Raw genomic sequence first — 27,971 nt, forward strand, 5'->3', positions numbered from 1 at the left:
TTCAATTTATTTAAATTTTTTTTAAATTTTTCAAAATCAAAAAAGTAAAAAATTTTGGTAAAAATTTTAAAAAATTTTTGAAAAAAATTAATAATAAAGTTTTTCGTGGGTTAAAAGAAATTCAAAAAAAATTTTTTGATTTTTGAACCTTTGATTTAAATCATACAAGCCTGGCAAAACTTGACTTGTAACATTTCAAAATTTTTATTTATTTTTTTTTGCTTCTTGATATTCGATACTTCTTAATATTTTAAAACATTATGAAACCCCAGAAAATTTTCACCATTAATCATTCAAACAGTTAAAAACTAACATTTTATGTCTTCCAAATTAATATCCATCAAAGATTGTTCTTTATAATTATTGCATGGAACTTCCCACATCAATGAAATTTTAGTATTAGTATCTTGCAAAATTCTCAAAAAAGGTTTCAAATCACAATCGCAAATTATTGGATTCTCTTTTAAATCAATAACAACTTGCTCCTTTCCTTCTACAAAGTTTTCTACTTTCACGGTTTTTATCTTATTTTCATTTAAAGTCAGAATTCTCAAAAGTTTCAAGTTTCCAAAACTCAAAGTTTCCATCTCATTATTTCGCAATCCCAAATACTCCAGAGCTGGATAATGCTCAGTCAAGCTTTCAAAAGCGAAAGAATCTGTTAATTTGTTACTCATCAAGTTCAGTTCCGATAAATTTGGTAACTTTTTGGTTATTTCAAAATGAGATATCAAGTTGTTGGATACTTGCAAATTTACAATACTTTCCGGCAAACAGGAATTCGACAAGGTCATGATTTTGTTGGCATGTAAGTAAAGTATTTTAAGCACTTTCAAATGAACAAAAGCATCTTGCGAAATTTCCTCGATACCGTTTCCCGTCAATATCAATTTTTGGTTTTGAGAAAATGTTTCTCCCGTTATTTTTGGAAAACTGAATCTATGAATGACCAAACTTTCGATATTTGGCAGTCCAGGAAGGAGTTCGGAAGAATTTTCAGCATGTTCTTCTGTTTCATCTGAAGCATAAGCAGTGAGAGTACGAAGACTTTTGCATTCTCCAAGAATTGGAAAAACCTTTTTGCCAGTATTCAAATTTAGAACTTCAAGATTTTCTAATCCTGCAAGGTTAAATTCTGTCGAATTCGTTCTCACAACGATTGTCTTGAGCTTTGGACAAAAGTCTCCCAATGTTGAGTCGATTACAATATTCGAATTTATCGTAAGTTTTTCCGGTTCTTGAAATCCTTCCAGTTGAGAAATTTTAAAGTTACGGATCAGTTTAACTGTGAAGAGCTGGACAATTTTTGATGGATCAACTCCCAGTTTTGACAACAACTGAGGATAAGTCTTGCCATTTACCAAGGCAAAATTTTTGAATTGTTAAAAGATACGAATCGTACAGTAAATTTCCTTCAAGGTTAAACTCCTGATTTTCATAGAGACTGACAATTCTTTCATCGTTAAAAGATTCGAGGATGATCCTACCAGTTTTTCCTATTTCTGTTTCTTTGTTTGTATTGATCTTGATAGAAAAACTGGAACAGTTGAAGGTGTAAAAACGCTCTTGAGGTTGCTCTAAAGCACATAGAGCTGCGACATTTTGAGTAAAAATCCCGAGAAAAACTATCAAAAACAACATTTTACTTAGAAATCCTTTTGAAAACTAATGAATGTTTACTACGACGCAGCTTAAAAAGTGTTTTGAGCTTAATGCAAGAGTGATTTAGAAGAATCGTATTGTTCTGAGTGGTGAAAAAAAGTAGATTTTTTTAATAGAATCTAATTTTAGCGCATTTCAAATTTATTTTGAAACAAAGGACTTACCTGCATTTTAAAAGATTTGACTTTCTACTTTTCACAATTTCAAACTTGGGGTTTAATTCGACTAATTTAGGCTTAACTAACACAAACTATCAAAAAATCTGTCAACTATCAAAAAAGACCAAAATCAAGTTAAATCTGACCATTTAAAGGTCACTTAGAGGTCAATTTCTTCCCTTTAAAAAATTAAATCAATCACTTCAAAAGAGATTAAATTGACATCTTGATGGGATTAAATTGATAGTTTTAAGGGATCAAATTGACCTCTAAGTGACCTTGAGCTCAAAGGGGTAAATTTTATCCGTTTTTGGTCCGTAAGGTACTTTGAAAAATTTTGTTCTTCATTTATCAATAATTCACAATTTTTTTTTTCTTTAAAAAATGCAGCACCTGAACTTTTCTTCAACAATTTACAATTTTAATTAAAAAATAAAAAGACAAAAATGTACTAACTTCACTTCTTTTCCAGAAGGTACATCATTTTCTTATTCTTCACTCGAATTAGGTCAATAAATGACGAAAGAATCTTGTGTAACTTGCACGTGCCACCTACACAACTCTTTCAAACAATTTGATGATAACAAGAACTGAAATTCTCGGTGTGAGAAAAAAAGAGCAAAAACTTGGATAAAGTAATTCTCTATATGCTTGCGATGAGTGAAGCAATAATTTATCGTAATGCAACGTTAAATGAACTCATTATCAATTAAATTATTATGATTATCAACAAAACACTTCATTTATGTGTGCATAGTTCAAATAGACGCAAATTTACAAAGAAAACTTGCAAAACAATGCAAAAGCGTCAAAAAAAGAACAAAGGAGAAACCTTTGTAGTTTCATAACATAATAGGATGAAATAATGTATAATGAAGTAAGATTTTTTTTGTGTTGTTTGTTGTTTTTTTCTTTGTAACCATACACACTTGCATGCAACTTTTGTTAATTTTTTTTCATATATCATTGTTATTATTTTTAGTTGTAAGTAAATTAAATCATTTTTTTTTGTGTTTGTGATATTAATCGTCATCATGTGAATGTGTGTGATGATAATATCAACATTGCTGTTTTTTTTAATTGAATTTCTATATAGTCAGTGTACCTGGAAGGCATGAGTAAACCACTCTGTGGACAAAAAACGGATTAGAATAACCCTTTAAGGACCCTGTGGGGTGAAGCCTCCTTTAGGACCCTGGGGGCTTGAAAATAAGACCCTCTAAGTTTAAATTTATAGCAGATTTTTCCAACTTTTTATTTAACAAAAATTGGAAAGTTTTTCTATCAGAAAATAAAGAGTCTTACTTTTGAGACCCCAGGGTCTTAAAAAAATATTGAATTGTCTCAGTAAGAATTAAATTATTTCATTAACAGATTTTTTAACTTCTTGAGATATCAATCTTCTAAAGGAATCGTTACCTTATCGAACGGTTCGATCCTTAAGCCTTATGAAGTTAGTTTGACCCCTTTCGGACCCCAAAAATTAATTTGAGGTTCATTTGACTACTCAAAGCTTATATGGTTCGAATATTTCATCAAAAAGCTTAAATAAATTTAAAAACAAATTAAATTAAAGTTTTATTCTGTTAAATTAACCTCAAATTAATTTTTGGGGTCCGAAAGGGGTCAAATTAACTTCAGAAGACTTAAAGAGTCAGATTAATTCATTAATAAGGCTCTTAAGTAAATTTAACTGTGAGGGATTAATTTTTACTCTCTAAGTTATCAAAATGACCTTTTAGGAGGTGACTTTGACCCCTTATGGAACCTTTATCCCCTAAAATTGTAAATGGCTCAAATGGTTAGATTAATTGTTTAAAAAGGGATTAAATTAACTTCTTAGAAGGATTAACTTTTTAGGGTCGAAGATGGTAAATTAAAAAGAGGACTAAGGGGTTAAATTGATCTCTTAAAGTGGTAATTTGACCCATTTTTCATCCACCGGGTATTTATAAACTAAAATTATTACATAAAAATGTTCCGTGTTACTCATAAAAAGTCAATTTACTTACTTTATATAATAGCAACCAGAAAAAAAAGAATCTTTTTTTCCGAAATTGAAAACGTGGAAATATTTCCGTAAATGACATGCAAATATTTTTCAAAAATCTCGTGTTTTCCTTCAATTGGATTTTTTCCCTTCACATGTGATGTGATGTGTTGTGTGTTTGTTTGACAAAATAGTGCATGTCAGTCGCCTTCTATTGTGTTGGAAGCACAAAAGCAAGCAACACACGACACACGTCGCTTTGTTGTCGTCTCCAAGTCTCGCCGATATGCAATATATGGTAATGCCATAACCAAAAATTTTTACCTAGTGCGTGCGATGAATAACAATATGTCGTTTCTCGGTGGATTTTTATTGTTTGTTTATTAAAAAAAAGAAACATCCGAATGGGTTTTGCTAGGAGAAAGGTAAGGCAAAGGCGGATATTGAAAGATGGGAGATTTTTCTTGGGAAAATTCGCAATTGAAAAGGATGGCAGAAGATGGACATAAATAAGGTCGTGACGGATTAGAATTTAGTGAGAAAGAGAAAATAATGAATAATAAAGAGGAAATGGAAAATTCAGTGACAAAAGAATTAACATGAAAAAGTTGGTTGTTAGGAGTAAACTTAAGAATTTGCCTTTGAGTTAATTCAAGTAAGATTGAGGTAAGTAACGCCATCTATGATCAACGAAAGGTAGTTTAAAAAATGAGATTATTTTTTTTCATAATTAGAGCTAGATGAAATATTACGAAAAAAGCCAATCTTTTAGAATTAAACGAGCCTGCTATCAAGAAAATAATTGTCAATATTTTTCTTTCAATATTTTCAATACTTTTCTTTCATAACAAGACCGTCTGAAGCGGATTTTATGTGGATCCAGAGACCAAAAAACGTAAAGGGGTTAAAATTTGGCATGGTTTCAATCAACGACTAACAAACACTAAAAGTCTTATATAACTGGACTACATCAATGACGGATCCGTCTCAAATGTTTAAGAAAGAAGACGGTACAGAGATCTTGCCACCGAATCATCCACTCGTGACTTGCTTAGAAGAAAGTTTAAAACAGCATAGGCAATATTTGGAAACCGTGTCATGTGCTGAATTGAACATGTCACTTGAACATATCAAGGAAAAAGTAAATGAAGACCCATCGTTTTGGGATAAAATGTTTAACAAAACTACCAAAGGGACCTTCGTAATGAAAAAATTCCCTGTCAAGAAGATTCTTATTCCAAGTAAGATTTTAAAAAACTATATTGATCAAATAAGTCCTTATTGACTTACAATCATAATTTTGTTTTTTTTTTCACGATTTCCCATATCTCCTAGAGATTTGCTTATAGATCATCTAACGCTAGAACTTTCTTTGAAATATTAAAGATATGAAATTTGTAACATTATACACGTTACGCCGATACATTGAATGTAATCTAAAATTTGTTTTGGACCTAAAAAAAAAGAGGTGAGACAAAACAGTATTTTCAGTATTTTTAATAATTTTAAAATTCAATTCAAAATTCCAAAGAGATTTTAGCCCAAATAGCCCATGATACAACTGGATTTTTTAACCCAGTGCATATTTTGATTAAGTTTCCAAAGTATTATACACTCAAAAATATTTTCCCCAATGCACATTTAATATTTTTAACCCAAAACTTTGACCCAATGCACATTAACCTTTTATGCTCCAGTTGATATTTTAATATGATTGACCCAATGTAAATTTTGATAATTTGAACCAAAACACATTTAAAACTTTCGATTTTGAAATCTTTACCCCAATTATTATATAAGATTTTCATCCCTATGCACATTTCAGGTTTCTAATTTTGCTTCTATATATGGGAATTCATTATATAGCAGTTTCGTTATATGGGAAGTTGTACGTTATAAGTTTTTGAAAAAAAAATGTTACAAATTAAATTATTTTTTTATAATCTATAAGTAAATCTCCAAGAAATCTTGAAAATTAAAAATTTGACCCGATTTTACTCTTTAATTTTATCGAAACCAATTCTCCATAAAGTTTAATTATTTTAAAAAAATAAAATTTTATATAAACCAAAATTATTTAAAAAAAACATTTTTTGTGTGATTTTTATTTATTTTTATTCATATTTTATTCCGATACATTTTGATATTTTTTTTTAAGTAAACATAATAATTATTATAAGTAATAACGATAATTAGCATAAAAGGAGATAAATGCGTGGCGCTTGGATTCTTTAAAATACTATTTTTTCAACATTTTTTAAAACTTTTTTTTTAAACTAAAAAAAAAATACGATAAAACTCAAAAAATTGTAAAATAATAACAAACTATGCTTTGAATAAGATTTTTTTTCTCGCTTGAATGAACCAAGGTGACAGGAGCTTTTGAAGGATAAAAAGCGTATCTTTTGTTTTTTTTAATTAATTTTATTTTTTTTTATTGAAATAACTCTAAAGCGATAAATTCTTAAAAAGGCCGCTCATCGCGTATTTTGGCAACCTCGTATTTTTTTGTGTAAGTAAATATGTTTTCGATGTCTTTGATCCTGTGTGTGAGTTTTTTTTGTGTGTGTCTGTATTTTTTTTCTTATGAGTATATTTCTCATGTCATATACATAATAAAAGTTTGCGCAAAAAGTAGAAAGTTGGCACGTCATCGTTTAGCAATCGATTTTGAATGGTGATCCCGGAATGTGATCTTCACCCCATTTTATGATCATAATGTACTCTCCACGATCTTTAACCATGTAATTGACGTTGTAGATGCCACGTCCTTGATGCTTTACGTGCAAGTCGTCAACGGGAGATTTTGGCCCATAGATACCGACATACAGAATGTTGCTTCCTGTGAATTAATTTTTTTTTAAATAAAAATTTAAAATAATAAAAAAATAAAAATTTCACTTACCAGCATCGAAGGTATTGAGGTTAAAGGCATTTTGCTTGCCAATGTAGGCCTTCTTCAATCCCATGCCCTTTGGTATGACTTTGCTAGCGTCTGATCTGAAAACTGGGAGAACGGCGCCGCTTCCCTTGTTCTTGGAGATTTTCGTGATGGTTTCAAGAGTGACCGTGGATGTTTCTTGGGCACCTTCCTCAGCGAGCTTATCAGCTGGAATGAAGATAAAAATTATGAAAATTTAATAAAAAATCATAAAAAATTTTTTAAATCTTAAAAGAATTTTTTTTTTTTTTAGAAAAAACTTATTAAATTTTTTTTTTAATTTTTTAAAATAATTTTTTAATAATTTTTAAATATTTTTTAAAAATAATTTTTTTTAAATTTATTTCATTAATATTATTTTAAATTAATTTTATTTTAGCCCATTTATTACCCATTTAAAAAATTAAAAAAAAAAATTAATTAAAAAATTTAAAAAAAATTTTTAATTTAAAAAAAAATAAAAAAATTTAAAAAAAAATTTAAAAAAAAATAAATAAAAAATTTTTTGAACATATTCTTTAAAATTTTCTTATTTTTGAAATTTTTATTTATTTATTTTTTTTTTATTTATTTTATTTATTTTTTATTTTTTAATTTTTTTTAAATTAATTATTTTTTAAATTAAAAAATCCTTTTGAAAAGAAGCAATTTTTTAAAAAAATATATTTTTAAATTAAAAAAACGATAAAAAATCTTACTTTTTCCTTGACAAGTGATTTTGTATGGCGATCCCACGATATGCATGTGATTGTATTTAACTGTGATGTAATAATCGCCAGGCAACAATGGTGTATAACGCACTTTGTATCCCTCCTCGACTTCCGTGCAATCCATCGATACCTTTGACGGACCATCGATTGTGACTTGTAAAGTACCGGCGCCAGCATTGCACGTGTCAATGATGAAATCGGTCTTTTGGCCCGTACGAGCGCCTTGCAAGCCATTTCCTTCGGCATGAACGGCAGCCGGATCAGCATCTCCCTTGCCGACGATGATGCGGAAGGGCGATCCGGGAATATGGACACCATTGAATTTCACGTGGATCGAGTGAATGCCGTTCTCGCGTGGATAGAAACGGATCGAATAGTTCTCGGGATCGATCATTTGGACGAAGCAATCGTCTTCGGCGTTGGATGGTGCAATGAGCTAAAAAGGAAAATTTTTGTGAAAATGCGAATTTTTGAAAATATGGGGGGAAAAACTTACTGTAGCAACCAATTTACCCTTGGCACCTTGTGTGCGAACCATGAATTGGCACGGTTTGTCGGGCAACAAAACTCCCGTGGGGAATTGGGCAACTTCCAATTTGTGGGCGTCGCCTTGTGCGTGTGAGATGTAGACCTTCCATGGTGAATCGGGGATGTGACGATCGTTGAATTTCAAACCGACACGATATTCACCTGGAAATTTGTTAAAAAATCATTTAAAAATTTTAAAAATTAAAAAAATAATTTTTAAAATTAAAAAAATAATTTTTAAAAAAATTAAAAAAAAATTTTTTAAATTAAAAAAATAAAAAAAAAAAAATTTTAAAATTAAAAAAAAAATTTAAAAAATTAAAAAATGAACAAAAATTTAAAATTAAAAAAATATTTTTAAAATTAATTAATAATTAAATAATTATTAATAATTAAAATAATTAAATTAATAATTAATTTTATAAATTAAAAAAAATAATATAATTTTTTTTGTAATTTAATGAATTTTTACCTGGTTCACTGACTGTGTAGGAGACATCACAAGAGCCATCCTTGCGATCTTTGAAGTCAATGGAGGCCTTGCTGGGACCTTCGACCGAAATGGCAAGACTTCCGCTGCCAGCTTCACGTGTCCATACGTTGAAGGGTGATGGGACACCAACTTCACCGAATTCCAAACCATTACCGCCGGCCTTTACCAAGTGAGAACCGAAATCCTTGAGGGGACCAACAGTGTACTGGAATGGAGATCCTGTGAAAAAAAGGTATAAAATTATTTTTTTTGTCAATTTGAATAAAAATTTTTTGTAATTTTCTTTTAGACAAATTTAAAGAAATTATTTTTTTTTAATTAATTAATTTTTTAATTATTTTTAAAATTAATTAAAATTAATTTTAATAATTTAATTTAAATAAATTTATTTTATTATTAATTATAATTTTTTTTAATTTTTTCAAAAAATTTGAAAAAGAAAAAAGTTTTAAGTATTATTTTATAAATAAAAAGTAATTAAAAAATTAATTAAAAAATATTAATTAAAATTAAAAAGAATTTAATTTAAAAAAGATCAAAAATCAATTATTTTTTTTTTTTAATTTTTTTACATTTTTATATGAAACATTAAGGAAAAAAATAAACTTAATTCAAATAAAAATATTTGAAAAAATTTTTTTTTCGCATTTTCGATTTTGTTTTTAATTTAAAATTTAATATAATTTAATTTAATTTAATTTAAAATTTAAATTTTTAACTTTTTTTAAATTAAAATCTTTTAAATTTTTTTGATAAATCGAAAAAAATCACTCACCAGGAATATGGATTCCCTTGTAGCGAACTGAAACGGTATGGCAACCAACTTCCTTGGGTGTGAATTGCACCGCATAGAGCCCATCTTCAATTTCCGAGATGATGGCGTCTTCAGTGACGAATCCAGGAGACGTGATTTGGGCACTCAAATCGAATCCAGTCAAACCGGGCATCTTGAAGGTCAATCTCGATGGATGTCCGACCTCAGTGATTGGCGCAGCGTCACGTTGACGTTGGATTTTTTCACGTTGACGGTTGGAACCTTCACCAGCGATCTATTAAAAAAACCAAAAATTTCAATTTTTTGTTTTAAAATTATTTTTTTTTCTCAACTTACATTGACAGTAAATGGCGATCCTTGGACATGATGATCAGCAAACTTCAAGTTGATGATGTAATATCCGGGTTCCGTGGGTTTATAGGCGATTTTCAAGGTGCCGTCGTCGTTATCGGTGCAATGAATCTCCGCCTTGCTCGGACCTTCGATGGAGACGGACAAACCGCCGAAACCAGCGTTGCGCGTATCCACGGAAAAGACGTTGTCGGTGTGCGTGGCACCACTTTCCAAGCCCTTGCCGCTCAATTTGACCTTTTTGGCGTCGCCGACTTCGCGTTCGCACACCGTTACCTTGAAGGGCGAGTTGGGGATGTGTTTGCCCAAACGTTTTACGGAGACAGCATGTTCGCCAGTTTCGCGGGGCGTGAACGAGATACCAATGTTGCCGGATGGCAAACGTTTCAAGAAGCACGGCTCTTCGAGACCCGATGGCGCCGAGATGGAAGCGTTGAGTTGCTTCAAATCGTTGTCCGTGATTTCGCCGGGGAAAGTGACTTCGGAGCAGGCGCCGACACTGATTTGGTTGCGTTTGCGACCCTCGCCCGTGATTTTGGCAAAGAAGGGGGAGCCCTTGATGTGTTTGTCGCCAAAACGAACGGAAACCTTGTACTCGCCGGGAGCAGTGGGCAAGTAGTTGACGGAGACGGTGCCGTCTTTGTTGTCAGTGTATTTGATCTGTAACGGGAAAAAATGTAAAAAATTAATGAAAAATTTCCTTTCAATTTAATTTTTTTTAAATTTAATTTTTTTAACTAAATTTTTAACTAATTTTTTTTTTAAGACATTTGATAATTTTTTTTTTTGTGGTTTCTTTGAATTTTATTTATTTTTAATTTTATTTTAAATTTTGTTCCTAATCATTTTAATTTTTTCTAATTAAGAAAAATTATTTTTTATTTTTTTTTTTAATTTTTAAGCTTATTTGTTTAATTTCTTAAATTGATTTTAATTAAAAATTATTTTTTTTTGTTTTTTAAATTTAAAACCTAAAATAATTAATTAATTTAAAAAAAAAAATTTATTTATTGAAAAATTTATTGAGAAAAATTAATTTTCAATTAAAAAATTTTCCTATTTTTCCTATTTTCACTAATTTTAATCTTAATTTTATTTGATTTAATTTATTAAATTTTATTTTTATTAATTTTTTTTTAAAAACATTGAAAGAAAATTGAAGGAAATTGAAATTAATTTCTCTGATTAAAACTGATGTAATTTTTTTTATTTATTTTTTGCTACGAATATTTCTTTCTTTAAAGATGAAAAAAAAAATGTTTTTTTGTAAAAAAAAATATTTTTATTTATTTTTTTATAAATTTCTAGATTTGAAATTAAAATATTTCAATTAAAAAAATAAATTTATTTTAATAAAATAATCAAAAATTAAAGAAAATATTTTCTTCAAATTTTCAAATTTTAATTTTAGTATTTTTTTTTTAATATTAATTTTATTAAAAATTATTTTTTTTGGAATTTTATTTTTTTGTTTAATTTTTTAAATTTTGATTCGGAATTAATTTTTTTCTTGCTTTTTATTTTTTCAACCTAAAATAATTAATTAATTTTCTTTATAAAAATAGTATCTTAATAAATAATATCTTGAATATTTTTAATGAGTCATAGAAAAAAAAATTAAATAAATATTTTTATTTATTTTTTTTATATATTTTTAGCTAATATTTTAAGCTTTGAAATAAAAAATAATTAAATAAAAATATATTAAATTTAATAAAATATTAAAAAAAAAATTAAAGAAAATATTTTTGTTTTAATTTTAAGTATTTTTTTAAAATTAATTTTCAAAAATTTATTTAATTAATATGTTTTTATTTCAGAATATTTTGTATAATTTTAATTTAAAAAATTTATTTAAATTTTTTTTTTCAAAATTCGCAAACTCGAGTAAAAACCTTGCCTTTAAAAAAATCAAAATCACTCAAAAAATTACTCACGTCAGTTTTGCTGGGTCCCTCAACAGCCATGGACAAGCCACCAGCGCCAGCTCCCTTCGTGGAGATGACAAATTGCGCTGGCTCACCACTGACGCCAGACACCAAGCCAGGTCCGTAGGCCGTAACGTGCCCCGATGAAATTTGATCTACGTGAAATTTGTAGGGAGACCCGTGCACATGCTCGCCATTGTACTTGACGGTGAGCTCATGAAGACCCTCCTCACGTGGATCATACTTGACGGAAACCGTGCCATCACGATTGTCCTCAATGAGTGGCTTATCAACGTTTCCACTTGGCATCCTTACTTCGGCTGAAATGGCAATGAAACGAAAAAAAAAATATATTTTTAGCAACTTCTTCTTCTTCTTCTTGTTTTTCGTCGTGCGAGAGATGAGTGAGATTGGCTTATGTAACAAAATTTTTTTTTTTAAATTCGAAAAAAATTCTGGAATTTTTTCTGTGTGATCGTGCGCGCGCGTGTGTTGAAGTGTAGGAGTATGAAATAATAATTTTTTCTCGCGCCTGGAGACATGGAATTCATTTCATTACCAAAAATCGCGTATCTTGTTGTGACATTCTAACTGAAATATTTATTAATATTTTTATTTTTTTTTTCGTGATTTATGGAGAAAATTCACCACAATGACAGCTGGAAGGTGACGCATTTTATCTTCTTCGCAAATTCATGTCAATCACACGACGGCGGAGAGTTCATTGATTTCATCGCGAACGCAGAAAAACAAATAAAAACAAACAGGTCAATAAAAATATTCCACAGACAAATTGATTTTTATTTGGTGTTTAACGTTTTTTTTTTTGACTCACACAAAAATATTTTTTTCTCAATTTTCATATTTTTTTTGTTCATAATAAAAAAAAAAATATATTGCAGAAAATGCAATTGTTAAAAATTATGCGATCAAAAATTTTATTTTTCTTATTTTTTTTCGTTTTTGATTAAATGGAGACGCCTGGTTTATTTTTTTCGTGTTAATCATTTAAAAGCAACCCACGTCAAAAAAATTATTTTTTTAAAAAAAAGTATTTTTTTCTTGCTAAAAATATTTTTTTTTCTCCAGATATTTTTTTTCAGTTCAGATTTTTCTCAAAAAAAAAAAAATAAATAAAAAATTGGTCGTCATTTTCATTAAATGTGGGTAATAATGTATGAAATATAACATCAAAAAAAATGAGTGTTCCAAATAATCCAACGGGAAAAAAGATGCAATAAATTGTCAAGATTAATTAGAAAAGTATGTAAAATGTCGGCAGGGAGACGGCAGGTGCTTTTTTCCCCACTGACTCACAGTTCACATTAATTTTCGTACATTTGTCGGTCGCAAAAAAAAATTTTTTTTTGATTGCAAATAAGCAATTTAATTTTCATTTCGAAACGCGAATGAATGAACATTGCGCGTCATTTCGTCGTAAAATATTAAATAAAATAAAATAATAAAACGCCCCAAAATAAATACAAGATAAAACACTTAAATTACAGTAAATTATTAGATTTTATGCAGCAATGCGGACACATACCTCTTCGAGTATTGACAGTATATGATTGAATAAAATTTGTTGGAATAAATGACATGGAACGCGCATCGACGTTCGCAGGGATATCTACTTCGTAGAAATAGTAACCAGGTTTTTCGTGCTGATCGAATTCGGAAAATGTCACGGATTTGTATAAATTCTTGTAAAAGACAATTAAATCATCCCACTTTGCTTCTATTGGTGTTTGAGGGCGTCGGTATTGCCAACAACCACCATCACTATCTCCAAACATGTGGGCAAATATTTAGAAATTTTTTAATAGTTTATTTTTTTTTGCCCCTTTTTTAATTCTTCACTAAACGAAAAATAATAAAAAATCACTCGAAAAAATTCTTTAAAAAAATTAAATAAATTTTAAAAATTATTTAAATAATTTTTTTTATTAAGAAAAAAAAATAAAAAAATAATTTTTAAAATTTATTTAAATTATTTAATTCAAAATATTGACAATTATTTAATTTTTTTTAATTATTTATTTTTTTTAATTATTTACACTTGCAACAAAGTAAGGAAGACTAACCGAAGAAAAATTAGGAAAATCGCGTCTTAACGAATCCGCAGACGGTCCACTAATGACTGAAATTTTGTACTTCTTAAACAAGTTGCCCAATGTACGCACACACAGACACATGCTCGGGCATCATCAAAGTTAATGTGTCCAAAATATGATGTTTTATATTTACACACATTTCTTTCATATTTTTCCTGGTTCGTGTTCAAAATTTATTAAAATGTTACACACAGCAGCAAAAAAAAAAGTTGGAGACAAAAATATGTTGATCAAGTAATTTTTTTTTCTTTTTGCAATTTCTCTTCTTTTTTTTTGTCCAGGAAAATTTTTTTGTAATAAAAATATTATTTAACGCGTTTTTCACGTCTAATTTCCGGCAGTTGTTTCAATCAAACAGAAATTATTATTGCATCAAATTTATCAATAAACTGACGAAAATGTTAGATAATTTTTTTTTATGATTAAAGCAGATAAAAGAAATGAAAATTTTGGTTAATTTTAACAATAAGCAGATGTTTGGAAAGTTTGTTTTCAGTACATTAACACGTTATTTTCTCGCACTTTGCTTTGATTTTTGATGATTTTTTAATTAACTTTGTGTAAGATTTTTTTTCTAATTCAGTTTTGAGTCAAAAATATCATTAAATTATTATTTTTTATTTATGGTAAAATTGCATTTTTAATAAAGAAATTTTTGTGAAAATTTTTTCACTTTCAAAATTTTTTGAAAAATTTTTTTTTCAATTCTTATAATTTTAACTAATGTATTTAAAACATTTTTTAAAAATTATTTTGATATTTAAAATTAATAATAAAAAAATTAAATAAAAATAAAATAAAAAAAATATTTATAAAATGATTCATATAATTTATTTTTTTAATTTTTTTTTTATTTTTTAAATTTTTTTTATTTTTTTTTAAATTAAAAAATTAATTAAATTAATAATTAATTTTTTTTAAATATTTTATTTTTTTATTTTATTATTTTTTTATTTTTTTTTTTTAAAGTCGAAAAAATAAATTTTTTTTTATAAATTTTATGCTTTTTATATATAATTTCAATTGATGAATCAATAATTTTTTTGATTTATTTTTATTTTAATTTAATAATTTAATTAATTATTTTTATTTATTTTTAATTCAATTTAATTTTGAATTTAATTTTTTTTGTATCAATTTTTTTATAAATTTTCTGAATGATTAAAAAATATATATAAAAATTAAATTGCGTAAAAAATAAGATATTAAAAAAATTTCCTCTTATTTTTTAAATTATTATTTTTTTTATTTAAAAAAAAAAATTTAAGGTCCATCAAAGGAAATTTCCTGCCAAAAAATTACAAAATTCACGTCCTTCAACATAAACGCAAAAGAAAATTCGTTCCAGCTCAACAACTAATTTGCAACCTTGGTTTCCCCATCAAACTGTTAAATGAGCGCATAAATGGATTTAACCGGAAATGCATTTAAGCATTTGATATTTGAGAAGATTCAATCTAGCATGCTCCATTGCTGGAAGCAAATCCAACTAATTTGTCTGCAGAGCATAAAAATTCAAATTAACTCAAATTAGTTTTTTTTTTGTTTCGACTTGAAAACTCGTGTCTCCAGAAGTTTTTTAAGGTGAATTTTCCTAAAAATATCGTTGCGTGTGTTGTTGTTGTTGTTGTTGAAAAAAAAAATCAAAGCGCGAAGCAAAACAGCAGAAAAAAAACGTTAAAGTAATATTTTATTAAAATTGACAAAATTCCAGCCAAACGGCTCAATGTTGTTGTCGTCGTCGTCGTCGCGATCGTGGGGCACACACGAGCAAGTAATTTTCACGTTACATAAGTAAATATTATTTATATATTTTTTCTTTCTCTCGTTTTTTTTATAATTTTCATTTTTTTGCGTTAAACAACTATTAAAACATAAAAAGTTACACATATTAACGACAACGGATTAAGTGATTGAGGTAAGAAGAAAGATTCCAGCGAGTGTCGTGCGAGTTATTTTTGGAATGATATATTCGTCCGAGCACATGTTCGCACGAAAAAATATTCAAAAAGTGGGAAAACAAGTGTGCGATCATAATGATGATGATGAAGAAGAAGAACATACCAAAAATCAACTCAACATGCATTTCCCATGTTTCCCCGGTTTTCTTATTCTTGTATTTCGTGACAAATAACCCAATTTCTCGCCAATCGTCAATTTCTTTCTCGTCATCGTTGACATTCAACTCGACTTTGGTCCAACTGTTCAACGGTGGCGGAATGAATCGATGTCGCGGCGCTTCGGCGTTCTGTTTGCATTTTATGGTAATAATTTTGAAAATTTGCTTAAAAATTAACACCACAGACATCCTTCGCAATATAAAATCAACTTTCGCGAAAATTTTAAAGTTAAATGGACCATAAACGAATTTGAAAAAAAAAAAAACGAACGACGCAAATCTAATTTAATCGACAATTTGTGATGCACCAAACTTAACTGACTCGAGCGAGCCAAAGAGTTGACGAAAAAAACGTCGATCGAAATTTCTCCAGAAAAAAAATATAATTTTATGTAAAAAATGTTTCGTGTGTGTAAAATAAAATTTTTGGTAAGTACTCGGACTGTACAGAGTGACATGCCAGTCAAAATCAAGTAGAGTAATGTAGATGTAAATAAAGTAATGTATCGCGTCGCACCTCGTGTCGTTCATTGGTTTTTATGAAACAGGTGTCATTATGAGATTATGTGCTGATTTAATTTGTCAAATTTTTTTGCGCCGTTTTTAATGTGTTTTTTGGATATCTTATAGATTTTTTTTGTCGCTACCGACATTCCAGTAAATTTTTTTGTGATGATTTTCCAAGGAGACAGCGGTATGAGGAAGTGATTTTTTTTTTAGTTGGAGATAAATTTTTAGAGTGAAATTATTGAATATTTGTCAAATATGATCAACGGAATAAAATTTCTGTTGAAAAAGTCACTTTTCCTCTATTTTATTTTAGATATTAACATTAATTTATTTAATTTTGCTTATTTTTTTTCGAAAATTTATTTTTTGAAACCAGAAACAAAAATTGAAAAATCAATTGAGGTTCGTTTATCTTTTTTATCTATGTGTAAAAAACATTAACAGCCAATTTGTTTTCATTATTAAAATTTTTCTAAATTAATATGCTACTAATCGCAGTTTAATGTCTTTTCAAGTCGTAAAAGCTTGAAAATGGTTTGTGATGAATTTTTAGTGACAATCGCCAAAAATATTCTACCACAAATTTCAGTTGTCATAAAATCATGAGTTCATTGAGAAATTCAGTGAAATTCAGTAAAAAGGTCATGGTTAACTTGTTTTTAGCTTGGTCATGTATCATCACACACAGCTGAAATTCTTTTGGCGTTACTGTCACTGATACTATCCTGAAAAATAGTAAACTGACCCTCTGAGTAAGCCTTTGTTATCCAGTCAATTGTATTTTGGTAGAATCCAATATTTACGTTAATTGATTTTCCGTCATCCGAATATGTGCTTGAGAAGATTACCGTCCCTCCACTGATATCAATATACATATATTGAACATTTTTCTTTAATATTTAATACGTCTAATAAAGACTTCATTTATTTAGTCAAAAATTATCAAGTTTTTTGGAGGAAAAAGCCTAGGGTCACAAAAAACCTCATCTTTTCTTATTTATGCTTAATTCTAACAATTCTTTTTAATTCGTTCTTAATCACTATTTTCTTCTGAAGTGCGTTAAAGTCAATGTCGTTAGAAAATTCATTATAAAATCTAATGCAGCGCGGGATTGGGGCATTATCGAGGTATTTCCTTGTTGTGGTTGACTGTTGAAGCGGTCTCGGATTTCTAAGGACATACTGGAGGTTCCTTTCAACGAATTTATTTTTTATGACGCTCGACAAAATGTTGGAGCTCAGTATGTCGTGAGTGAAAGTGGCGCAATTTGGGCAGTTCCTTCAATAAGTTTTGAAAAAAAAATTTCGTGATAGAATTTGAATTGATTCTGCATTTTAGTCAGTATTTTGTCAGTATTTTCTTTACGATCTTTACAATGATATGGTAGCTTCTCACTAACTCAGCCCGATTACCTTTGGTTTAAAAAATAAATATGGCAGCGCTTAAATTTTTATCTATAAATTGTTGAAATTGTTCAAAAATTTTTCCTCGACAAAATTCATGAAGTCACTGACTATGTTGTAGTTGCGTATGAGAAATTCTGAAGCAATTCTTGATTTGCTCCTTATATTCATGTTGTTACATCTAATTTGTCTAGATTTGCATGGCAAATGATAAAACTCTTTTTTTTGTATTCAACAAAAGCAGCAAAATAGGTACTTTGATGATCTTGGCCCAAATAAAATTATTGGTAGAGGCTTGATGAATCTCTAGTTACATTAATCTATTATAGTTAATGATTTTTATGTCTTCTAGAAACATAGGTGTGTTCATTTTCAAATTTTTAAGTTCGTGTTTAAAATTTCCATGTGTTTGTATCGCAATTCGTTAGATCTTTAAAATAAGCCAATGAATGCAAATAAGTTAAGGAAGATTTTCCGATTTGACCAAAATTATTGACAATGTGATAAATTCCAAACAATTTATGTTTTTTTTTTTGATCCAATTGGATTACAAATTTCAAATTCGTCGTCGTAAAGTCCTGTTATTGAGACAAAAAAAATTTCGACATCGATTGTTTCGTAATGGACTCATCCTACTATAATCTTCAAAATTTTCTTCTTTCACAATATTCCGAAAACTCTCTGAAATAGTGCAATAATGACTGTTCATCCTGTGAAAAGAGTAATTCATTTTTCATAAAATTTGGTTAAAGAGTACAACATCATTTCAAAAAATATTTTCTAAAACGAACTACCCTCAAAATGTTAATTTCTAACACAAAATCATTTTCCATTCAAATAAAAATCTTTGTCGATAGCTTCACATGATCTTCAAAACACGTCTAAAAATAAACTTATCCGATGTTTTTCTGGAACGAACATATTCTTTTTTTTTGTCACCTTCCATGTTTTCTCACTTTTTTCACGCACGAAAAGATTTCCTTAAATACCGGAAAATGTTAAGAGATGGCGCGCCAAGTTCAATATCTATAGAAATTTTTACACACATCAATGAACAAGAAGAAAAAAAATTTGTTTAATATGCAACACAAAGAGTCTTTCTCTCTCTATTATTAAGTATTATTATGTGCAATCTAAGCGAATAAAATTAATTGGTTCATTTATTTGTAATACAAAAATACGCGGTAGCGTCAAAAAACATGTGTTTAGATTTGTAGTTGCTGTCATTGTTTGCAACAATTTTTTGTGTGTTTTCGCTTAATTAAATAATGCAAGAATTTCAACGAGAACATAAATCATCCGATTATTCGAGTACTGGCATGTGAGTAATTGTTTTTTCTTAGAGGAAATTGAAAATTCATTAGACGACCACACACGCGCTCGCGATTTTTTTTAGAGTACCAGACGTCTCCATTGATATGAAAAATTTTTTTTTTCTTACCTGTAACTTCCTTAACTGAATGTGGTAGTAATAATTTACTTAATTGTACTTGTCTAAAGGCACTACTGCTTGAAACGTGCGACGAGTCGTGTGCGTCTTGGTGATTTTTGTGCGAATTTCCGTTTTGATGGACAAATTCCTGGCGGATCTGTAAAAAAAATTATTTAAAAAAATAAAAATTTTATTTTTAAAAATTTTACCTCGTATTCTTCTCTTCGAATAGTCTCAAGGAACTCGGATGTCTTGTTCAAACTGTGCGAACCAAATGATTCCGATAAACTTCCGTTATTGTTGATGGAATTTCCGTGACCTCTCTTTGTGGACGATGTCGACGTTCGAGTGACGTGTTCAAACTTTTCACCAGCCTAAAAAATGCAGAAATAAAAATCGTGTCAATAACAAATGAAACTTGTCGCGAAAATTTAAACATCATTAATCACGAAAATCACGCTGGATATCACTTTCATTTGTAACTTTTGCACACAAAGAAACGGGCAAAAAGTGTCAACTATTCAAATGGAACCAATTAAGATGTTGCACTCGCGCACTCGTTCAAACAGTTAATCAAACAAACAAAAATACAACGATTAATATGTTGAATGCCTCAATGTTAGGAATCATTAAACTCTTGGCTCGGAGGAATGCCGTTATTCAGAAAATGATGTACTTAAAATTTAATTATTTAGTTTGTCGTCGTCGTTGTTTTTTTTTTGTCATTTTGTGAAGAATAATGAAATGCTTTTGAAATTCATTAAATTTTGCCGTGAGACGAGAAAATTACTGCCGGGCGGCTCCATTTCCTTAATTATATGAGTAACATTGAGGGTAATGAAAAGTATTTTAGAATGAAATTACTTTTTTTTTGTCTTTAGTCGCAGACATCAATAAAATATTTTTTTCCGGGAACCAAACTCTTTTCTTAAAATTATATTTACCCCAAGATATTGAAAAAAATCATAAATTAAGTCAATTTTATACATTTTTTAAGTAATTCTACAAATTTTAATTTTTAAATTATAAAATTTCCCCATTTTTCTTTTAAAAATTCAATATTTCTTTATGATTTTTGTAAATTTACCGAGGTTCACGAGGTTCCTACACTTTTCCAGGACCGCTTGAGTGATAAATTTATGAAAAATTGGTAAAATTTGAACTTAAAATTTTAAGAAAAAATAAAATTAAAATTATAAAAAAGTTAAATTAGTTAAAATCTTTTAAATATCAATAAAACTGTCACAAAAAAAATTAAGTAAATATTTTAAAAAATAAATAAAATATTAAAAAATTATTAAAAAATATTAAAAATAAAATTAAATAATTAAAAAATTTATAAAAAAATAATTAATTAACTATTTTTTATTATTTTAATTTTTTTTAATTTAATAATTTTTTTTTATTATTTTTTAAAATTATTTAATTAAATTATAAAATTATTCAATTTCATAAAGGTTATGAGCAAGAGGCTTCCTTATAGCAAAATCTGCATGAAAGACAATTAAATTAAGTATTAATTTAGAAAGTTGAATGTTTCAAAAAGTTTTAAAAAAAATATTAACTTAATTTTTTTTTTAAATCTAACTTTAAATTTTGTTTAAAATTTATTTTTAAAAATTATTTTAAATTAAGTATTAAATTACTAGATTTTTTTAAAAATTATTTTAAAATAATTTTAAATTGCTTCAATGTGAAAAAAATAATTTAAAAATTTATTATTTAAAACATTTTTTTATTAAAATAAAAACTTAAATTTTTATTTTTTTTATTAAAATAAAATCTTTAAAATTATTTAATGACAAAAAAAATTGAAAATTTTGAAAGATTCATAAGAAATTTTAAAACCATTTGAAAATTAAACAAAAATTGTAAAAAATCAAGAATGGAAAGTGATCAACTAAAAATAGTCAAAATTATGGTAAATTTTATAAAAAACTTAAAAAAAAATTTTAATTCAATTTAATCGTATTTTCAGTCGACATCTGAAGATTGAAATTTTAATAAAAAAAAAAATTCATTAATATGATAAATTTGATGAAAAAATATTCCTTTAAAAGTCAATTTATCGAATTTTGACCCATAAAAATCAAGTGAAAGTCATTCAATCAAAACCCCATAATTTTCTTGGCTCAAATCACGTAACTAACTACAAACTTGACGAATGATGTGACAATAAAATTTTCTAAAAATTGGGTCCATCAACAACTGACAAAGTTAGACACAACAAACATGACATGAAATTATTGATCGATCGTGACCGCTCGAAAAATTTTAGAAAAATATGTCGCCCAAAAAAAAATCTAACCGTGAATTTAGCGACAAAATTTGTCCGAATCCAAAAAATAAAAAATGTCGTTGTGGAAAAACATCCAAGTAATCATGCCGAGATATGAAAATTAATAAAGCAGATGAAAATTAAAGATAAAAATAGCGCGCCGTTGAAGAAGAAGAAGACGAAGACACGCGTTCCGAATGCGTGACAGTTAGAAGGTTGAAACTTTTTAAAAATAAATTTCTTTCTTCTTCGAAAGCGACTGGAAAACGCGCACTGGAAAACATAATTAACGCGCTTCTGACACATTATTACATAAGAAGACCGCGTTTTAGTTTTTTTTGTGTTCCATAAATCTTCCGCTTCACAAGAATAAAATAATATTACGAGGTAATAATAACATTACATCGGTAATTACCTTCCCGCCAATATTTATAAAATAAATTTTCAGTTGAAATCAGCGAGATGCGCTCGAAATGAATCACTTAGATTTTCGTGTAACGCGCTATTATGAAAACAAAAGTATTAATTAAAATTTTATTGCGGCGTGTGAGCTCATACGATCCATCTGTTATGTGCCAAAATCCGATTTTTTTTTGGTGTTTTTATAAACTGTGAAAAGATTGTTGTTTATGCGGGGCAGAAAATGACCTTTTTATTGAGGAACGGACTTTGGAAAGTTTTTTTTATTGACTGTTGACATCATAAATTGTGGTCACACCCCGGAATTAACTTAAAATTTTTAATAATTTTTTTTTTTTAATTTTTTTCTTTTTAGCAAAAAAAAATATTTTTTAATCCAAACTGAGCAAAAAAAAATTTCCAGGATAAAAAAAAAACATTTTTCATCACTTAATGGATGTTTTTTGTAAGTAGCTGTCACATGCGAGTCCCATCGAGACTTGAGACAACAAGTGTCTCCAACAACTATACTTTGATGTTCCCGAAAAAAGAAAAGAAGCGCTGATGCTATTTTTATTTATATGCTTGATATTTTATTTGAAATGACATTCGTCGTCGTCGTCGTTCTTGTCGGTTTCGTGTTCGGTGGACGCTTTTTCAAAGAAGAAAGTTTAGAAAATTTTTTTTTATCACGATAATTTTCACTATTTCACTACTTTTGATGAGCGTTAATTATGAAAATTTATTTTTTTCTTTCTTTCTTATGTAAGAAGACTTCCTTTACATCAACGAAATTTTTATTACATTTTTTTTTAGATAATTTTTTTTTCATCACATTTTTTTATTTGCGCGTGAAACACATTAACTTCCAGTATTTTTTTTACTTCCTGATTTATTTTTTTTTTATTTTTGGAAAAATTTTTAAAATTATTCACACTGCACGGTTTTCGTTTTTTTTTATCCAGCATGAAAAAGTTGTCACGTATGACACACAGATTCTTACCCAAAATAACAAATAAAATGGTGATTAATTGATACGCAGGTGATGCGTTATAGCAGTAACTGATGTGCTTTCTCAAATGTTCAAGCAACGACTGAGTTTAAGTGGTCGGAAAATTTTATGAAAAAGTCTTGTATTTTTATGTGCAACTACCACATATTAACTGAGATTTTTTTTTTCGAGAAAAGTGAGAGATTTGAATTGACGTGTGTTGAGTTTTAGGTGCTGGATAATTTTCGTTTTTTTTTTTACTAAATTTTTAATTAATTTTTTTTAATTGAATTATTTTTTTAATTAAAAATTTTGAAATATAATATAAAAAATAAATTTTAGTTGCTTATTTAATTAAAAGAAACGAAGAAAATTTTAAATTATTCTTTAATTTTTTTTTTAATTTAATAAAAATTTTTTCAAAATTATTTTATTGACAGAAATAAAATTTAAATTATTTTAAAATATTTAGAAAATTAAAAAATAATTAAAAAAGTCAAGTATAATTATTTTCTGGGGTATAAAAAAATTAAATAAAAAAAAATAAATTATAAATAAAATATAATAAATAAATTATTATTAAAAAATAAATTAAATAATTTTTTTATGAATTTTTTTTTAATAAATTCTCATTAAAAAAAAAATTAAAAAAATTTAAAAAAAAAATAAAATAAAAAAATTAATAACCTATTGATACAAAAATTTATAAAAGTTACAGAAAAGAAAATTTACATTTGACTTTTGTTTAAAAAAATTACAAAATTGTTTTTCCAAATTTAATAAAATAAATATATTGTAATAACTTAACAAAAATTAACTGCCAGAACTTGGCATTGATAAATAAAATAAAAAAAATAAATTTTAAACAATAAAAAAAATATTTTAAGTAAATTAATTTGATAGTAAAAAATCAGAAATTTACATTTTTTTAAAAATTGAATCTTAATAAAAAAATTTTTTTTATTGATAACTTTGAAAGAAATTTTATATAAAAATTATAAATTTGTCAAATGATAACTTTTAAACTTTTTTTTTTAATTAAAATAATAGTATATTAAATAATAAAATAAAATAAAATAAATAAATAAAATTGACAAGTTATCCTTAAAAATTTTACAAAATCTGTAAAGAAATATTTTTTAGAGTTTTTAAAATTTAATAAATTTTTGACACCTGTCAATTTTTCGAACTCTCAAAATTATTTTATGAACATAAAATTAAAAATTTTCTGAGAAATTTCAAAAAATAATTTTAATCTCTTTTATTTCTCACATTTTTTTCAGCTGGAATCATGTGACACACGTCTCTCAAAACTACAAAGACGAACACTATTTTCGCGGAAATTCAGAAGAAAAAAAAAATCACCTTTGAATGTGTGAGTGAGGAAAATATGAAAAATTTTCATGATGGAAAAAAAGAGGAGGAACAAAATTAATACGTTTATAATATGAACATTAAATACGACACAGAAGCGCGCGCTCGATGGAGTGTGAAAAAACATGTAGGATTAACGCGATGTCTCTCAAAAGACAATTGTTCTCAGCTCGTTTGACATTTCGACTTAAAATTTAAAACAAAAAAAATATTTAGTCTACAAAATTTCACTTTTTTAGTTGTTTTGTTCAATTTTTATAGAAAGTAATAAAAATTAAAGTTTAAAATAATTTCAAGAGAAAAGTGACGACAAAACGCAGGAAATGCTACAAAATAACGTTATTTTCGTGATTAGGTGTGTCATTTATGACAGCAAACGCTGTGACATCTTCATGATTCGTTGAACAAAATTATTAGTGTTTAATATTTTTTGAGGCCCGTTAGAGGAAATTTTGAATGTACTTACATTTGAAAGGAGCTTTTTTTGTTAAAAAATTTGTACAAACAAAAAAAAACAATAAAAGCATCAATAAATCGAGAATTCTTTTTTAAGAAAAGAAATAAACAAAAAAATAAAACAACAAAAACATATTACGTCACACATGAAAATAATAATAAATTGTGTTAAAAATAAATTTAAAGTGTTTCGTCATGAAAATCTTTCATTCAATGAAGGGATTTGTTACAAAAAGGTGAATAATTTTAGAAAAAATAAAAAAATTATGAATAGAAATTGCAACTTTTTGACAGCTGTCGATCATGTGACAAGTAATTTGCCAAAAAACATGACTCCTGTCATAAATTTGAAGATCAAATGTCAGAAAATATCGCAAAAAATTATAAATCTTAATTTTTTTCAAGTATGTATTCAAAATCAAGAAAAGTTAAAATAAAAAAAAAATAAATAAAAATTAAATTAATTAAATAAAAAAATTTATAAAATTTTGAAAGTTCAATTTTTTTTATCAGAAACTTGAAAGTTTTAAAATAATTTTTAAAAAATTCGATAAAATGTTTTAAAAAATTAATTAAAATTAAATAAATTCAAAAAATGTTGAAAAAAAAAATTAAATTTACATTTTAATTTTAAAAAATAAATTTTTAAAGATTAGTTACGTCAAAAAAAATATAAAATAATATTACAAAAAAAATATTGAAAAAAATTTTAAAAAATTTATAAAAAAAAATTTAAAAAAATATTTAAAAAAATTAAAAAAAATATTTAAACAAATTCGTTAATTTAAATATTTGTTTTTTAATTTCCATTTTTCATGAAAATTCAAAATATTATTTAAAAATTTTATTTTTTTAAAATTATTTTCAATATTTAATTGAAAAAAAAAAATAAAAAATAAATTTCTTCGGCTTTATCGATTTTTTGTAATTTAATTTAATTTTTAATTTATTAATTATTTTTAAAATTTTTTATCGAAGTAACGCCGAAATATTCGACATATTTTTCTTTTTTTGAAAATACAGTTCAATTTTCGTTTTGTGAAAATTAAATTTTTAGAGCTTTTATTTTAAAAATTTAATTTAATTTTTATTTTAGAGCTTTTAAAGATTTAACAAAACTTTTAAAAATTAAAAAAAAATAATTTTCATATCAGCTGTTGAAATTTATCAACATTTTTCACGAAAATTCATAAATTTGAGCTAATTACTCAATACTAAAATTTTTAATCACCTCATTTGTTCAAACATCACATATGACAAACATGACAATTAAATAAAAAAAAATAACTTAAAATGCCATCAGTGTCAATACATCTCAATTCTACGAAAATTCTCGTAAAATTCCCTGATTGATGACAACAACAACGCATGACTCACACGTTATCATCACAAAAAGCGGCAATAAACTCAAAAATAAATCTTTGAACCAATAAATTATCGTCTAAAAATAGCAATTTTTGTTAAAAAAAAAACATCAAAACATATTATTGTATTGTTATAAATAAATAAAAAAGCGTGAATGAATGTAAAAAGCATGAAAATCGTAAAATGAATGAACAACAGAAAGTGAAAATGCGAAAAATGTTACAACAAAAAACACAATTGGTTAATAAATAATAAAAAAAATTAAAACTAAACATTTACGAAGCTCAATAAAGTGTCACATGGCGTTAAGTAGCGTTCTAAGATTACAAAGACTGACAACTATTTTGCGCGAATTGTAATGAAAACAAACAACAACAGGCGTCAAACATTAGAAAACACATGCATAATAATAGAACGTCGGTGTTTTCTTCATTTTTTTCATATATTTTTTGAAAATAAAATATTTTTGGTATCGAAACTCATTTTTTTTAGAAAAATAAAACAATAACAAATAAATAAATAAATAAGGAGACATCGAAACAGAATTTTTGGTTTGGGAAATTAAAATTACGGGGAGTCGATGAACAACATGTGAAAAATACAATAATATGTTTGATCTTTTTTTTTTGCATTGCCTGAACGTGACTACTTGAGAAAAGAGATTAAGGGGGATTTATTCTACCTTTATCGAAAAAGCACCATCTGGAATCGATCGTCCGCCGAATTTAATGTCAAAGTCATACTCTCCGGGTTCATCCAAGGTGTATTTGATGTCGAATAGACCGGGTTTGCTTTCGGTTACTTGGACATCGATGGGACTGAAAAATTAAAATTTAAAAATAAATTTTATTAAAATAATATTTAATTTAATTTAAATTTTATTTATTTAAAAATTATGAAAATTGTCAGATATTAATTTAAAATTTTTTTTTAAAATTTTAATTTTTTTTAAATAATTTTAAAGGTTGCAATTCAAGTTTTTAACAAAATTAATAAATAAATAATAATTTGTTAAAAATATTTATAAAAAATTAATAAAAATTCAAATTTGTCGGTCTTACAATTTTAAAATATTTAATTAAAAATAAAAAAAAATAATAAATTTAATTTAATTAATTTTAAAAAATAATTATTTCAAAACTAAGATATTTAAATAATTTTTTAAATTAAAATTTAATTAATTAAATTAATGTTGATCAAATAAATTTTTATGAAAATGGAACAAAGTTTTTAATTTTTTTTTTAAAGAAATTAAAGGTAGGTTCAAAAATTACTGTGAAAGAAAAAAATACTAAGAATTATTTATTTTTAATAATAAATTCAAAATTTAATTTTAAAAAAATTGTTAAAATTATTAAAAAAATTAATTTAATTTAAAAAATAGAATTTTTATTTAACAAAAATTAAATTAATTTTTTTTAATGTTATTTCTTAAAGATTTTGAATTAAAATAAATTAATTTTTATAACTTTTTAAAAATATTTTTGCGTAAAATTTTTTAAAGGTGCTCAAAAAATTGAATTAAAAAATAAAATAAAAAAAAAATTAAAAGATTTTTACTAAAATTTTTAAATTTTTTCATCTTTTTAATTATTTCCTTATTTTTTTTTTAAATAATTAATAAAATAAAACTTACGTATTATTATCCATTTGCACGATGTTACACGTGACAGCGCCAGGTCCTGCTTGTCTCGCATCTACCGTTAATACACTTTCCTTGCCGAATTCCAGTTCATCGGCATCCATTTCGAGCAATTGACATTTATCGGCATTTCCACTTGGCAACGCCGTCAGATGGAATGGCGATCCTACGACGTCTTTTCCATCGAATTTAATGTTGACTTGATACGGACCTTGTTCGTCGGGGATGAAGCTGACGTCACAAACACCTTGACCAGTTGGATGGATTTTCGGTTGAACCAAATATTTTTCGGGATTCTATTCAGGAAAAAAAATATTTTTTTTTTTAGAAATTTTGATTAAAAAAAGTTTT

The 27,971-nt window shown here is 26.6% G+C and overlaps 2 protein-coding genes across 4 annotated transcripts in view; both read right to left on the bottom strand.

Moving 5' to 3' along the window:
• Positions 1-308: 308 nt before the first annotated feature.
• LOC134835251 (slit homolog 2 protein-like) lies at positions 309-1,832 on the bottom strand. The gene is made up of 2 exons (XM_063850122.1): positions 1,827-1,832; positions 309-1,337 (listed from the first exon to the last, which is right to left on the bottom strand). Exons 1-2 carry the CDS (start codon positions 1,830-1,832, stop codon positions 309-311), a joined length of 1,035 nt encoding a protein of 344 aa, XP_063706192.1.
• Positions 1,833-6,017: 4,185 nt separating this feature from the next.
• The window catches only part of LOC134835944 (filamin-A), a 39,856-nt gene continuing 17,902 nt past the window's right edge, over positions 6,018-27,971 (bottom strand). For all 3 annotated transcript variants that reach the window (XM_063850980.1, XM_063850981.1, XM_063850979.1), the window contains 12 exons: positions 27,615-27,916; positions 26,661-26,796; positions 19,325-19,489; positions 19,125-19,272; positions 11,546-11,856; positions 9,594-10,268; positions 9,258-9,531; positions 8,462-8,701; positions 7,958-8,151; positions 7,450-7,897; positions 6,716-6,919; positions 6,018-6,652 (listed from right to left, as the gene is read on the bottom strand). In XM_063850980.1, coding sequence (XP_063707050.1) covers positions 6,468-6,652; positions 6,716-6,919; positions 7,450-7,897; positions 7,958-8,151; positions 8,462-8,701; positions 9,258-9,531; positions 9,594-10,268; positions 11,546-11,856; positions 19,125-19,272; positions 19,325-19,489; positions 26,661-26,796; positions 27,615-27,916 — 3,282 coding nt within the window. In that variant the 3' untranslated portion in view covers positions 6,018-6,467. The remainder of the gene's footprint in view (positions 6,653-6,715; positions 6,920-7,449; positions 7,898-7,957; positions 8,152-8,461; positions 8,702-9,257; positions 9,532-9,593; positions 10,269-11,545; positions 11,857-19,124; positions 19,273-19,324; positions 19,490-26,660; positions 26,797-27,614; positions 27,917-27,971) is intronic.

The sequence above is a fragment of the Culicoides brevitarsis genome, chromosome 3, assembly GCF_036172545.1.
Source record: "Culicoides brevitarsis isolate CSIRO-B50_1 chromosome 3, AGI_CSIRO_Cbre_v1, whole genome shotgun sequence".
Lineage (NCBI taxonomy): Eukaryota > Metazoa > Arthropoda > Insecta > Diptera > Ceratopogonidae > Culicoides > Culicoides brevitarsis.